The 15,164-nt window shown below is 57.1% G+C and overlaps 1 protein-coding gene across 1 annotated transcript; it reads right to left on the bottom strand.

The window, feature by feature from the left end:
• Positions 1-52: 52 nt before the first annotated feature.
• Positions 53-10,458, bottom strand: GPAT2 (glycerol-3-phosphate acyltransferase 2, mitochondrial). The gene is made up of 20 exons (XM_061156027.1): positions 10,396-10,458; positions 10,156-10,269; positions 9,254-9,327; positions 8,746-8,850; positions 8,375-8,503; positions 5,947-6,046; positions 5,442-5,575; positions 5,034-5,133; positions 4,256-4,375; positions 4,006-4,088; positions 3,549-3,667; positions 2,651-2,721; positions 2,320-2,560; positions 2,085-2,233; positions 1,857-1,934; positions 1,320-1,451; positions 1,119-1,239; positions 953-1,018; positions 671-726; positions 53-341 (listed from the first exon to the last, which is right to left on the bottom strand). The coding sequence occupies exons 1-20, from the start codon at positions 10,456-10,458 to the stop codon at positions 225-227; spliced, it is 2,172 nt and encodes a 723-aa protein (XP_061012010.1). The 3' UTR covers positions 53-224.
• Between the last annotated feature and the right edge of the window lie 4,706 nt (positions 10,459-15,164).

The raw sequence follows: 15,164 nt of genomic DNA, 5'->3' as shown, positions 1-15,164 counted from the left end.
TGGGGAAGGAGGGCAGATACACACACATGATCACACCAAACACGCGGTGCTGAGGCTGGGCAACGAGGACTCATCCAGTCTCTAGTTTATTGCAGCAAAGGATGCAGAAAGCAAGGCACAGTCAAACTGCAAAGATCTGACAGTCCAGCTACTCAGTCTTCTGCTCCAGGGCAGGGCTGTGTTCCAGGGCTGAAGAGTCTCAGCAAGGGCTCCTCCCCACAGTTCTAGCTACAGATGAACTGCCGGATGAACTGTCCCAGCTTTTCCTGGCTTTCCTGGCTGGCAAAGGCCTGGGACAGGTGGAGCACGGGGCCTGTGGGGCCAGGCATCTGCTGCAGCACCTGGGCCACAGAGAAGGGCGCTGAGTGCTCACGTGGGCGCTGGGCCCCTCCCCTGGAAAACTGACCCCTTGAGCCTTAGTGCTTGAGGTCAAATGCTGCCTCTCAAACATCCTGATGCCCCAACTGGGAGCAGGATGAGCCAGTGGTCAGGGAGACAGAGAGGGGCAGGAAAACTATCCTACCTTCCCCAACTACTGTCCGCACGCCTATTCCTGGGAAACCCTGGGTAAATCCCCGAGTGGGTACAGCCAGCTGCCCTCAGCAGCTCTATCAGGGTATGGGGGTGGGAGGCAGGGGGACAGGAGGATGAGGAGACTGGCCTCTCTCACCCCCAAGTCTCTGAAGGTCCAGATAGCGCTGATGGCAAGATTTGGGTCCGCACACTCTAGATGAAAGAGAAGTGGAGGCTGTAGGTGGGGACAGTCCCCCGGCACAGCTTCTCCTCTCTTTAAAGAAGGAACACCCCAAGGAGAGGACTCAAGCTGGACCCAAAGGCCTCCACCCTGCAGCCGGCACTCCAGAGCTTGGGCTCTCACTGCCCACTAGGGGGCAGCAGCCACCAGCCACCCTCCCCCTGCCGCCCAGGGCCCGGGCTGGCTGCTGGGACTCACCGAAGAGCCCTTCCTCCTGGGCTGTGGCCTGTAAGAACTGGAACAGCTGCTCCGCGTAGCCGGCCTCTGTGAGGGAGAGAGTCTGAGACCTGGGCCCCCGCAGGCAGAGCTCACCCCGCACCGTGTTCGGCCTCTCCTTGGGATGGCCACGCTGTGCAGGGCTCACCAGTATCTGGGAGCTGTCCCCTGTGGAGGAAGGCGGCAGCCTGCGCAAAAGCCTTGAGCACTGGGCTGAGCAGGCGGCAGAGGAAGAGAAAGAAGTCGGGGCAGCGCGACTGCTGGCTGAGCTGGAAGGGGACAGGCCAGGCTGAGGGCGGCTCCCACCGCCTCTCCACAGCCCCCTCCCCAGTGGCTTCTCCCAACGCACCCTGAAGTACCGGCCCTCAGCCTCCTCGAAGTCGTCACTGTCACTGTCGGTGAAGTCCCCACTCAGCTTCCACAGCAGTTTTGCACTCAGACGCTGCCTCCCTGTGTCACAGGCTGGCTGGGAGCCAGGGGTCTGAGGGCCGGGAGAGCCACGGGACCCTGTCAAGCTGGCCAAGGTCCAGTCCTGGCCCCCCCAACGGGGTACATGGCCATCCAGACGCAGACCTGGGGGGCCTAGGAGGATGCCCCAGGCCACGAGAGACGGTGACAGCTGCTGAGAGGACATGAGCACCTACCCTCAGGGCCACAGCCCCTGTGGACAAGAGGTGTGGAGGGCAGGGGGTATGCAGAAGCCCGTCAATACACGTACGCATGGGTCCAGTGCAGGTGCGGTGACAGACCCCAAGGTGGAGTGTGGTGGTGGCAGGACCCAGGCATCTATTCAGCTGGGGCCGGAGCTGCCCTCCCCCACCCCACGGGGGCGGGGGGAGGAGGAGCCGGGCCCAGGCAGGGGCTCTGTCCACAACCCCCTTCCTACCTCCTCAGCCACAAGGAGCCCACACTGGATGAGACGGTCCAGCACCTCCTGACAGTAGCAGTAGGAAGACTGGCAGGGCTGAGGGGCGAGAGAGGCACCCATGTGACCTCAGGCCAGCTGGGCAGGGCGGCCCAGAGACGCAGCCCGACCAGACAGGGTGCGGGCAGGCAGGGCCCTCCGTCCAGGGGGGGAGGCGCAGGACTGAGTGGGCTGCGGGGGAGGCCTCACCTGCAGCAGCAGCAGGTCCTGTGGCAGCAAGTGCAGCAGCAGCAGGATCTGGCAGTACAGCTCCTTCTGGCTCAGCAGCTCGATGCCCTGCAGCTCCCAGGGGCCCTCGGGCGGCACCCTGCCGGCCAGCAGCCCTCGCACAGCACAGGCTAGGGGAGGAGGAGGCAGACATGAGGAGGCGCGCCATGCCCCTCACCCCTGCGCGTTCCAGCCACCGCAAGCCCTGGGGACTCACCACCCACAGCCTCGCTCAGGAAGGTGGGCAGCAGCTCGGCGCTCAGGCGTGCCAGGGACGTGAGGCCTGGGCCGGGGCGCGGAACCACCAGCAAGTCCCCCTGCTGGATGCGCAGCAGGGCCACGTGTGGCCGCAGCAGGCTCAGCGTGTGCCGCAGCAGGCACCGCAGCTGCCCCGAGAAGCCCACGTCAAAGCCACGCAGCAGCGTCTCCTCTGTCAGCCAGGAGAACTCCCCCAGGAGCTGCGACAGGAACACGCCCTGGGTGGGCAGAGGGGGACTTAGCCAAGGGCCATGGCTCCTCCCCACAGCCCTTAGCACCCCGGGCCCTACCTTCTGGTGCTTGAACAGCAGCAGCGTCGCCATGATGGCCGTGCTCATCACCGCGGAGCTCGCCACGCTGGCTGGAGCCAGGGGTCAGGGATGCTGGTCAGGGGCCGAGGCCCAGCAGCTCCGTCCCCCCGTCACTGGGCAAGTCTTCCCAGCCAAGAACACCTCCCTGCCAGCAGCCACACACACACTTCCACACCACTCCACCCTGGGAAGGGCACGGCAGGCCTGGGCCTCGCGTGCCGCCCTCCCTGGTGGAGAATTGACATTTATCAAATATGTGCCGCAACCCAAGCTGGAGGCTCAGAGACCCTCCCTGCCTCCTGTAGGCCTGTGCTGTGCTTAGTCGCTCAGTCGTGTCTGACTCTTTGCGGCCCCATGGACAGTAACCCGCCAGGCTCCTCTGCCCATGGGGATTCTCCAGGCAAGAATACTGGAGTGGGTTTCCATTTCCTTTTCTAGGGAATCTTCTCAACCCAGGGATCTAACCCAGGTCTCCTGTACTGCAGGAAGATTCTTTACCATCTAAGCCACCAGGAAAGCCCTTACTACCCACCAGCCCACAGTCTCTGCCACAGCATAGACACTTGAGAAGATGGTGACAATGCTATTAAGGGCCCCCTCTGTTCCAGATACCTGTTAAGTCCCTGACATATGTCATTCGGTTCAGCCAGTGTCACCTCAAAGTGTGCCCTCACTTAGTGGCTCCACCACGTCCCTCTGGCTGCCCCCTCCTCGGGAGCAAGGGCAGGGTCAGGCGCCAGTCTTCACGTGCCCCAACAGGCCCGCGGGAGGCGGCAGGTGCAGAAACCCACCCGGAACAGAGGGCCCTGACCCACTGGCCAGCTGGGAGGACACGGTGCTCAGGAGCCTCCCCCGAGGCCAGACCGAGGCCCCTCACCATTCAGGACGTGCCAGCTCAGCCTCCTGACCAGCAACTGGTCCTCCTGCCTGAGGGCCAGAAGGGGCCCGGTCATAGGCGTCCACTCCTGCTCCTTCTCAGTGTCGGGGACAACGGTGCTAGGAGAGAGACACAGATCACAGGTGAGGGGACCAAGTGTCAAGACAACCGCGGGGGCGCCCAGAGCCTTCTGAATATAAAGGTGAGGGTGTTTCCATCCCTGCAAGTGGGGCTCGTGTACCCTCAGTCCTTTCCAGGCCTGTGTGCCATAACCCACACCCAGCTTACAGGCGGGGCAGGGGCACCTGGATGGTCTGAGAGGACAAAGATTAGCTGGTGAGGGAAGGCTGGGGCTGGTGACGTGTCTGTGGTCAGGACAGGAGGGGGTGCCAGCTCACGAGCCGGGGTCTTAGAGCTGCCTCCCTTGCCCAAGACCCTCATATTCCTCTGCCCTTACCAATGGCCCAGCACTATGGGCTGCAGCAGCTGCTCCAGGGTCTGCCTGCTGCCCCAGCAGCTTCTGGCGTTGATGGTGTATTCCTGCCCAGGACAAGGCTCTTAGGTGGTCTGCCCTGGCCCACCTGGAAGCCTACATACAGCCTATCTGAAGTGAGCCAGGCCATCCTTGCAGTGGCCTGAAGGCCAGGCTGCCAGAAGCCCTAGGACAGACCACAGGTACTCCCAGCCTTGCCCAACAGGGCCCACACCTGCAGGGAGAAGGGCTGGGCCAGATGCACACGGACACAGACTCGGCGGCTGCAGCCCCAGCGTCGCAGGCTCCGTAGAACAGCCAGAAGGCCTGTCCACAGCCCCAGAGGGGCCAAGGCCTGCAGGAAGGAGGGAGGCACTGAGGGAGCCGGCGGGCCTGGTGCAGGCCTTCCGTTCCACTTCATCTCAGGTTCCAACTGGTACATGACCGTGACCTCTCCAGGCTCATTTTCTTGTCTATGAAACAGGAAAAATCCTTCCCCAGCAAGGTCTTTTGAGAATGAAATGAGAGGATGACTGTTACAGCCTCGGTGGGTGCCACAGGATAATAACCACAGGGGTGAGGTTCCTTTGCACTCCCCTGTTAAGCCCAGCCCCGAGGGGCCTCAGTCACAGGACACAACACTGTGCCTCCTCTCTGGAGATGGTATCCACTTGGGGACCCAGGGCAGGAAGGTCTTACGTGGCATGCATCATGGGGTGCCTCTGGAACCAAGTCGTAGGTGACAGCCACTGGCACAAGCAGAGCGTCTGGGACGATCCCTGCCTGGACCGCCTGCACCACCAGGCCCAGCCAGGACAGGCCCAGGGCTGATAGCCGAGGCCCCCGAACCCCAGGGGGCTCCTCCAGGAAGATGAGCAGGGGCTGCCTGCTGGCCAGCAGCTGCTCCACAGTCTGGAAGTGGGTGGAGGGAGTCAGGTGTCAAAACCAGAACAGCCAAGGCCCCTGTTCCCTGGCCTGGCCCCATAAACCACCCCTGGGGGCGCAGCACTCACCGCGTGGACCACAGCCCTTGCAAGAACCCCCTCAGGGCTGTCCAGGGAGAGGTTGGCCTCTGGGGGCAGAAAAAACCCGCCGAGTTTCTTCAGCAGAGCTCTGTGGGGCACAGGGCAGAGGAGGGAAGGTGCTCAGAAGACGGGACCAAGCAGGGGGCAAGTGAGAGCCACGGCCAACTCAGGGCCAGCCTGGGTCCTGCCTCAACACCCTGAGGCCAGGCATGGCCCTAGAGCCCACAGCTGACCCACCCTCTGAGCCCCGCAGGCTGGGCTGCACAATGCTGAGAGCAGAGGAGCCAGGAAGAGACCCTCTGGGGAGCTGTTAGCAACACCACCTTCCCTGCCCCCACACCTCTATCCCAGTCTGGGGACCTTGCCGCTGTACATTTAAGGGCATAAGCCTTTTACCTGAGGATGGGGGAACAGGTGCGGGGGTCCCAAGCTACACGGAGCACGCCCACGCCCTGGGAGAGCAGCACAAAGGGCAGCAGGATGCCATCCAGGACTGACTTGTGGGTAGAGAGGAAGACGAGCGGCGAGCCCTGCTCCAGGAGAGCCAGATGGAAGTGCCAAGCCATACCCCCACCCTGAAGATGCAGGCAGCTGAAACCCAGCGCCTCCAGACCCAGGGCAGTCCCAGAGGGAGGGAGGGTTCAGCTGAGCAGGCTTTCTCTGAGCCCATTTCCCAAAAGCTGAGGAGCTCTGTCAACAACTTTTAAGGTAATCCATTGACGTAATGGTTGTTAAGACATGATGAAAAGCCGTTAGAGGAAGCCTCTAGGGAGCAGGACCGTGAGACACGAAGACAAGGTCGTCAAAGAGCAGTGCATTTTTCCCACCCAGCAGACGGGGCTGGTCTCGGCTCAGGGCTTGGCCTAGCCTCTGTTCCTGTCCCCGTGAGGGCGGGCCTTACCGCCTGGGCGGCCTTGTGGACCATCTTCATCTGGCCCCTGTAAAGCTGCACGTTCAGGAAGAGGCAGTTCAGGAACCGCAGCAGTGCCCAGCTGAACAGCCTGGAGAGCAGTGCCCAGTCTGAGGAATGGGCCCCCCAGAGGGCCGCCCAGAACTCCTCTAAAGCAGGCACTACTACTGTCCTCATTTTACAGAAGAGGAAAGTGAGGTTCAGAGTGGTTGTAGAAGCTGCTGGGTAGGAGAGAAAGCTAAGAGGTGGGGGTGCTGGGACTGGAAGGCGGGCCTGACGGCAGAGCCCACACCTACAAGGTGCTGATCCTTCCCTAGGAAGACGTCATGGGCCAGCTGCCTCAGAGCACGCCTGCGCCCCCGTGTGTCCCAAGAGATCAGAGAACCAAGACTCCCTCTAGGCATAACCAGCCTTGTCTTTGCAAACTGCTGGGGAAAGTGAACTAAAAGGGAGGGGTTAGTGATATAAGAAGGAAAGGGGACAATGAAGGGGCAAAATCTCTGGGGAGGGGATGTCCAGAAGCCTGATAAGAGGACTGGCTTTAGACGCAGACAGAAGCATAGACGCAGGCAGCATGGAGATATGGAGGACACGTGGCACGTCCTCATCAGACGGCTTCTGTTTCTCCGTGAAGAGTGAGCAGCACACAGTGAGTCAGTCAGAGAAGCAGCAGTCTAGAGCAGAGCCTTGGAGAGCGCTGTGTGCGCCTCTGAGAATCACACTTACAAAGGAAATAGGTCTACCCACTGTGTGTCTCTCCAGCAACATTCGGCTGCTCAGATGCAGAGAAGGCAGGTAGCTGGGTTCAAACACAACTGGGTTGTGCCCAATGACTCCCTCCAAAGGACACTTTTGTCACCAGGAGCCCTGGAATCTAAGCTAGGCCTGGAGGGCAGGAAAGGTGGGCTGATGGCTGGTTTAAGGTGCTAGGGTCAAGGGACTGGAAGTCTTGACAAAGCCAAAGAATGGTCACATGGAAGGCTGGTCATAGGTCACCAACAACCTCTACTTCCTGTTCCTGTTCACTTGACCTTTCAGCACTGTCAAGACAGCTGAGCCTCACATGTGCTGTACTCTTTCCCTCAGTGACTCACTCCTCCCTGGAGGAGTATCATCTATGTGCCAAAGATCTGCAAATACACATTCCTGGTCTCAACCTGTTTTTTGAGCTCCAGACTCATATATTAATATATAAGCAGCTGCCTCAATGTCTCCACAGTATGTCAGGTATCAGAAAACTTATATGTCCAAAACACCTTTTGTGGGCCAAACTCACTCCTCCCCAGGCCTGTCTCCTCCCCTCCAACCACATTACCAGGTGCTCAGCCAGACACCCAGCTCACCTGCAACTGCCCCCTTTCCCTCCGCTGGTCCCATTCCTACCCTCCTATACATCAGCGAGTCCTGTTAATTTCACTTTGGTTTCTCAATCCATTTTCCCAAGTTCTACTGCCATCCCCATCCCCCATCATCTCACCTGGACTAACCAACCAGCCTCCCCAGAGGACCTGTTCTCTATCCTTGACCTCAATTAATCTTGTTGTCATTCTCTGTCTAAAACCTTTCCATTGGTTTCCACTGCACTTAGAAATCAAATCCAAACTTCTTGTATACCGCTCTGCATATCTGCCCCCTTCTACTTCTCGATTTTGTTTCCAGCAACTCACTCCCTCACTTGCCAGCTTCCAACCACATCAGCTTCTTGAGCAAACCTGGCCTTTCCTGCAGCACAGTTCATGCTGTTCCCTCTGGCATAACTGTTCCCTGACATCCTCACTTCCCCAAGGCTGGCTCGATTCCCCCTTCTGTCCCGGGCTTACAGGTCTCTTCCCCGCCTTCAGGTATTCTCAATCCTAGCCCTTGTTCTGTCCTTCTTGCAAGCATGTGCACATCTCCACTTCCCCAGAAGCTTGCTCTGCATCTAAGCGGAGCTCCAACCTGTGCAGGACACACGTGGGAGGAAGCAGGTGTGACAGTGGCAGGTATGTGTGAGTGAGTGGGCAGGCCTACAAGACGGGAGACCACCCATCTCCTCTCTCCACAGGAGCCTGACCTGGGGGAAGGTGGAAGGATAGAGGAGGCACTGAAGTCCAGGTCACAACCAGGGGTTCCTGAGATGATCCCCCTAAGCCCCCACCCTCTCAGGACAGATACAACAGCAGGCCAGCAGTGGTGAGAACCTGGACTGGAATCTGGGAGCTGGCTCAGATCAAAGCCCCTCCCCCTTACCCAACTGGTCCCCTGAAGGAGCTAGCTGTTTTCAAAAGTCTTAGTGTCCAGATCAGGGCTCCCTCAGGCTGTCTGGTAAATATACCATCCAGCTCCCCCAGGAGGGGAGTCTAGTCTTTCCCCAAGTCCAGTCAATGCTCTCTCCCCAAGGGCAGAGGCCCCAGCCCAGGGCGCCCTTCGGCAGAGTTACCTGAGCAGGAAGGGGCGGGGCGGGGCCTGGATGTGGGCCAAGATGCGCTGTACCTCTTTCTTCACGTGGCTGGGCACCGGGCCTTCCCCAGCCCCTCCTGGAGCCCTCCCTGAGATGACGTTCCGCACCCTGTGGTGAGGGGTAGGGGTGGTGGTTGCGGTGTGAGGCTGAAGCAGGCCTAAGGTCACTCCCCTCAGCCCCATAGTCCCCAGGGCACAGCCTCCAGTCTTCACCCTCCATCTTTAAAAAAGGGTCCCTGACCACTCTAACACTCTAGAAACCAGTCCTTTCAACCAGCCCCGCCTAGAGCCTTTGTCATCCCTTTAAGGATCCCAGAAGTACCAACCAGATCCCAGTCCCTGCCTCCTCACCCAGTGCTTTCCATGATCTTCTGTGAGGCATCCTGGCAGGGTGGTATGTGCTGCTCCAGCGACCACAAGAAATAGCAGAGCCTCCGAACCAGCCAGCCCCGAAACCTGGGCACAGACCCCAGAGCACGGGGTAGATGTCTCAGAGAGCCCCCGAACTAGGGCCCACTGAGGGTATTCCATCAGGAAGGGATCACATCCTAGTCCCGTGGACTGGAAACACCTGAGCTTGGCTTATCATGGAGCAGGAATAGGAAGCACCTGCCCACCTGTGGCCCATTCCTATCCCCTCTCCCCAGTAAACAGGGTACAGGTTCAGGGCTTGAAAGCTCCCAAAAGGAGCTGCAGGAAAACTACAAGCCTGCCTGTCCCCACCCGTGGGTTTGGAGCAGAGGGTACGGTCCATTCTTGTCCCATCGAAAGAAGAAAATGATACCACAAAGCAGGGCCCCAGCAGCCCTGTACCCAAGGGCCCTGCCCACCACCCCACCCCACCCCCAGCTCTGACTACCTGGTGTTGTCCTCCTTCACCAGGATCACATTGCAGAAGCCGAGGTCCATTATGCTTCTGTGGAAGAGGGACTCCTGCCGGAAAGGGGCAGAGAGTAAGTCCTTGGGGGGCCTTTAAAGTGAAGTCGCTCAGTCGTGTCCAACTCTTTGCGACCCCATGGACTGTAGCCCACCAGGCTCCTCCGTCCATGGGCTTCTCCAGGCAAGAATACTGGAGTGGGTTGCCATTTCTTCTTTGGGGGGCCTTTGCAAACCGGTAAAGGAAAGCTCCTGCTCTGTCTTCTGCAGTCTTTCCCTGATGGACTATACAGTCTACTGAGAGATGGATTATAGCACTGCAGTTCCCAAAAGATGTCTGACCTCAGATCCTGAAGTTCAGTTAGGAGAGAGGGCTCCATGGTCAAAAGGAAAGGGCTGCATCCTCTACAGAATCACCCTCTTGGAGAGTAGCATATCATTTCTGAGAAGTTCTCTCACCAACAGCAGGGAACATGTAGCCTGGATCTCCACAAGAACACTGAGTCCCATCAGCACTAGCACACAGCATGGACGTACAGAGACACCCCCCCTCCCAAGCATGTGCAAAGTACTTGCTGACTCTGAGTGGACAGTGCCTCTAGGCCCTCTGCTCTGAGTGCAGGCATGCTCAGACCCCAGCCCTCTGGCATCTCAGATCCCTCTGTACCTCCCCACCCAACTCTCCCAGGCCTGGGAGCCAGAAGCCAGGAGCCAGGCCCAAACTAACAACCAACAAACACTAGTGCACCCATTCCCCTGAAAGACAATGGGCGCAGGGAAGGGCTGGGCTTGGAAGAATAAAGGAAGCTGCTTCCCAGGGCTGAGGCATCTATGGCTCCCAGAACCAAGCTTCCCAAGATAGGGCCTGGCTTGACCATCACTTACCCAGCTCTTAGGGGTACAGGTCTGGCAGCAGCGACCCACAAAGGGGCGGTACTTCCCCAAGAATGGGGTGACAGCCTCCAGCTTCATCCCAAAGCCTGAGGACCACAGGCTGGTCTGGAAAAGGGTCACAGGGAGAGATGAGAGGGCTCAAAGTCCTTGAAAGAGAGGTGGGCTCCAGGAGTGAGGGGCACAGGACGGGAGGCAGGAGGGCAGAGAGTGTTCTGGGAATGGGAGCGCTACCTCCCGACCATCCTGGCTGCTTCTCTGCTGAGTTTGGAGTCTGGCTTCTGCCATGGTGTTCATGGGGGTCTACAGCATCTGGGAACCAGCCACCTCTGCGCCCCTCCTCTCTCTCCAGAAGAACCTGACCTGGGAAGAGGAAACAGGATGGAGGAGGTACTGGAATCTGGGCCATAACCAGAGGTTACTGGAGTGACCCCCACGCCCCCACCCCAAAACAGACAGACAACATGCAAGCCAACAGTCGTTTGATCCAGGGCTGGAATCTGGGGGCTGGCTCAGATCAAAGCCTTTCCCCTCAATACCCAACCGATCCCACCAAGCAGCCAGCTACCCTCAAAAGATCTCACAGTGTCCAGATCAGGGCTCCCTCAGGCTAGCACTAAGAAGATGGGTTGTCTCATCATCGATATCCCCTCTGCCATCTCACAGCACAGATGGGGCTGTACTAGAGACTCTGACACTTTCTGTGCACCAGGAAGGAGGCATGAGACTGCCAAATAGGAACAGAACCACTGTCCCAAGGCCACCAGGGCCTGCTCAGCTGCTCTTCCCCTCAGCACCAGAAGACAGCCCCTTTCCTTTCAATCATTACAAGAATGAGGGCCGAGGGTACTGGATGGGTGACCGTTCTCTGGGTCAAAACTCAAAAGAAATGCCACACAGACCTGTCATCAAGGAATGGTCCTCTGGTTGGGGATACGACACTTTTCCACAACTGGTGTCCTCTTACATAGCACTCTCTACAGAAGACCCCAACTGGTATCGCCTCAGCCTCCTCCGCAATATTCTACCGCAATATAACATCTATCTTCCATAAGACAGCACCAAACCCCTCCTAGTCCAGAAACTGGGCCCTAAAAACCCTTCTCCCCTGATCTCTCTCCATGTCCCTGATGGATAGGCTGATCCAATTATTGCTATCATCTCTACCCTCACTACACAGTTCCTACTCCTACCTGGGAATGCCTTCTTCCTTCCCATCACCTCCCCAAATTCTAAGTCCATGGCTCTAAGTCTGTGATGCTTCTGCATCACCTTCTAGGTTTTTCCTCCCTTCCTTGGTTCCCCCAGCCCAAGCCTGCCAGGCAAGAAGCCTCCTCCAGAGTTAGCCCACATCATCTGAAAGTATCCTGAGGGCAAGAGCTACAATGCACTCATCCTTGTATGCCCAGCCTTCTACCCTGCCCAGAGGAGGGACCCAGGAGATGCTAGTTAACTGACTGTAACTTCCTCTCCCAGAATTCCTCTGCACCTCTCCTCTTCTCCTCAGTTAGCAGTTTAGAACCTGAGATCAAGCGGTACCAGAATCACAATTCCCCAGTGAACAGAATCACAATTCCCCAGTGAACAGCTCTGGTAGACTCATCCTCCTTTGAAAATGTTCTCCCAGCCCAATTCACTGACACTTGGCACAGGAAGTCCCCAAGACCAAGCTCCAATCTGGAGTCCTGCCTGCTTGGCAAGGAGGGTGTCTGCTCCCCAGATTCAGAACACCCCCACTCTCCAACCTAACCCCACTAGATCTGGGCTAATGCTACAGGGACAGAGTAAGGGTGAGAGGAAGGGAAAGATATGTTAAGACAAGGCAAGGGGTAACTCCCAGTCACCAACCAAGTCAGCTACTCAGCTCACACAATCCAGGGCTCAGTTCCGGGCTAGATCTTTCTAGCACCCCAGCCCCCCAAATGGGGACTTCTCTGTCAGTCTGCAACTCCTGCCTGGACGCCCCTCCCCACAGGACACCGACAGCAGAGGTGGCAAATTGGCCACCAGAGGGCCAAATGCAGTTCACAGATGTACTTTCTTTGGCCCTGCAATCTTCTACAACTTGATGGATTAACCTCAACATTTAAAACCAGAAAGCCCGTCAATCACAAATCAATTAAAAATAAATAAATATTTTCAAATAGCTAAAGAGCTTGTTACTTTAAAACAACAGCAAAACAGAAAGAAAGAAAAAAAAAAAAAAAAACCATGTCTCCAGCGGCTGTTGTTAAAAAAAACACAAACCAGCGACCTGCCACCTCTGGTACGCACGCCACAGGGCCTCGGCTGACCAGAGCCCAACGCCACTGTCCCCATGCCCCTTCGCCTGGCCGCACACACCGTCCCGTCCACCGCCACCTCAGTCACACCTGATGCCCGGCCCCTGTGCGCATCTGAGTTCGCGTCCCTGATCAAGAGATCGCATCCAAACCCGTTCCCCTGTCTGGTATGCCTGTTCCCTACAAAGAACCACAGGCTGAACATGACCTCTTCACCCTGCAGCCCGCACCTGGAGCTGGAGGACAGGGGACTTAACTCAGCCCCTCACAGACCCACAGCGAGCGTCCCCGAGCTGCCCTAAGACGGAAAGAAGGCCTCCTGCCACACTGGCTCTGCGTCCAGGGTGACGAGAAGCCGAGGACCACACTTACCTAGGCTCCCTGAGGGGCTGCCCTTCAGGCCAAGGACACCATAGTGGGCCTAACAGGGCCGGGCCTCCGTCCAACCCTCACCAATCCCCAGAAAGGCCCTCCGGGTTGGCGCCCAAAGCAGGAAGGCCCCTGAGCGGCCCTGAGCCTGGCCCGACCCAACCCAGCCCGGGAGCAACTCCCTCGGATCCTACCTCACACCCGGCGCCAACTCCCGCCAAAGCAGCAGCCGGAAGTGCACGCCGACAGCCTCTGCGCACAGCCTGAAAGGCATCTCTCAGAGCCAATTGGAAAACGTTCAGGGCCCGAAGCCCCGCCCCTGGCGCCCTGCCGCGACGCACACTGCGTGGCCTCGCGGCCCTGAGTGTGAGTGGGCGGGGCTGCCTGTGTCGGGGGTTGGGGAGTGTGTGGTCGTCTGGCTGTGGAGTGTTAGTCTGGTCATGTGCTGCTCACTTTCCCAGGCGGAACCCGCAGGTGCATGAGATGTCCATGAGACCTAGGGTACTTGAAGAATGGGGATGCGTGGGCTGCCAGGTTCTAATGAAAGAGGTTCCCAGGGTTCGTGAGTGCGTGGTGAGTCCTGTGCGACTCTTTGAGAGCCCATGGACTGAGGGTCCTCTGTCCGTAGGATTATCTCAGCAAGAATACTGGAGCGGATTGTCTTTTCCTACTCTAAGGGATCTTCCCAACCCAGGGATCGTACCCGCGTTTCCTGCCGCTCCAGCATTGACAGGCAGGTTATTACTGAGCCGCCTGGGAAGCCTTTCCCAGGGTACACATGCTGCCAGATTGACGTGAAGGCTCTGGAAAAATCCCAAATTAGAGACACTTAGAAAAGAAATCCCCAGAAGCCAGTTTTGGATCATGAAAAACAAGTCAGGCCTACTCGGTGTCCTTTCCTTTGTTGGTTAGAATGCTAGACCACAATTAGGAATATACCGCAGTCACCAGGTGCCTGAGTTTCAGCTAGCCCTGTGACTGGTGTGGTTATTGGTGTGGTTGTTTGGTAAATACCCGACTCCTGTCTCTACTCTAACCTGGGAACACCATCTGTCTATGCAGTTGAGTTTTGCAGCTGTCAGTAGGCCCCCACCATTCCTTCTTAGGGAGATTTATAATGCTCAGAAGTAGCCCAAAACAGATACTTCACATCCAAAAGTTGCATGCATTATGATGGTAGAGACCAGGTCTGTCTTCTTGCAGAGTTTCTCGCCTCAGTCAAGTTGATTCTTTGGAAGAAGTGTTTTTTGTTCATGTTGTTTGCTGCAATTTGGACATTTTAAAAGAAGCATACTTCTCAGGCCTGGATTTTAGCTGGGATACCGGGAATTCAGTGTCCTCATCAAGCACTGCACAGAAAATGTGGAACTCCCATGCCGTGAGACCTGTGGGCCAGCTGCTGTGCAGACTGACTGGCTGACTGGGACCTTGGGAGACATAGAGAGGCTCCTTGGGTCTTGGCCCCATCCAACCTGAAACTGGACTTTGGGAGCCCCACCCAGGCTCAGGCCAGACAGCATCACCCAGAACATCCTGTTGCATGTAACTGAGTCTCTGGACCCAGAGGGATGAAGACCCTCCCTGTGGTTGGGGGGCCAGTGTACCCTGAATTAGATGGGCTTTCCTGTTGCACGTCATCTGGAAAAGAGGACTTAGGCTGGCATTCGTCTGGGCAGAAGGGCTCTCGCCCCTCTCTGTAGGGATCACCAGGTGTGTCATCTCAGACTTGGCTAGCAATGGAGGGAGTGGTGCTGAGAAACATTCCAGGCCCACTCTTCATCTCCCCTTGGAGATTTCCTCCCTAGCATTTGTTTATGAAAGTACTGAGTGCCTGCTCATTGCTGGGTGAGAACAAAGTCAAGGTGAAGACACCCCCTCAAGTAGTCAGCTCATGCTCTTGGGAGGAGTGGTTCAATATATGACTCTGTCGGTTCTCCCTAAGTTAATTTCTAACTCCACTATAATCACAATGAAAATTCCGGCTGTGTAAACTTGCTTTGAAATCTGTGAGGAGAGATTAAAGGTCTCTAGATGTCTAAGTAAAGCAGGGGTGGGCAGGAAGCTGCCTTACACAGGTATTCAGACATATGACAGTGACATCATTTTAAAAACAAACGAAAAACCAATATGGTGTCAGTGAAAGAATGGACAACTCACTGGAACACCATGGAGAACTCAGAGTTGGATCCCTGCTTATAGGGGAGCTTTGTATGTGATAAGAGGTGCACCACAAGCCAGTGGAGAAAGAGTTGTTCTTAGTGGGAAAATTCTGACTCACTTTATAGAGAAAATGATGTTATCCCGTACAAGATGGTGGATTAAAGAATCAATGTGCCCTCCTACCTGCAGCCT

The sequence above is a fragment of the Dama dama genome, chromosome 11 (assembly GCF_033118175.1).
Source record: "Dama dama isolate Ldn47 chromosome 11, ASM3311817v1, whole genome shotgun sequence".
Classification (NCBI taxonomy): Eukaryota; Metazoa; Chordata; class Mammalia; order Artiodactyla; family Cervidae; genus Dama; species Dama dama.
Note: the sequence above shows the minus strand (reverse complement) of the source record. Positions and strands in the feature narration are given on the sequence as shown.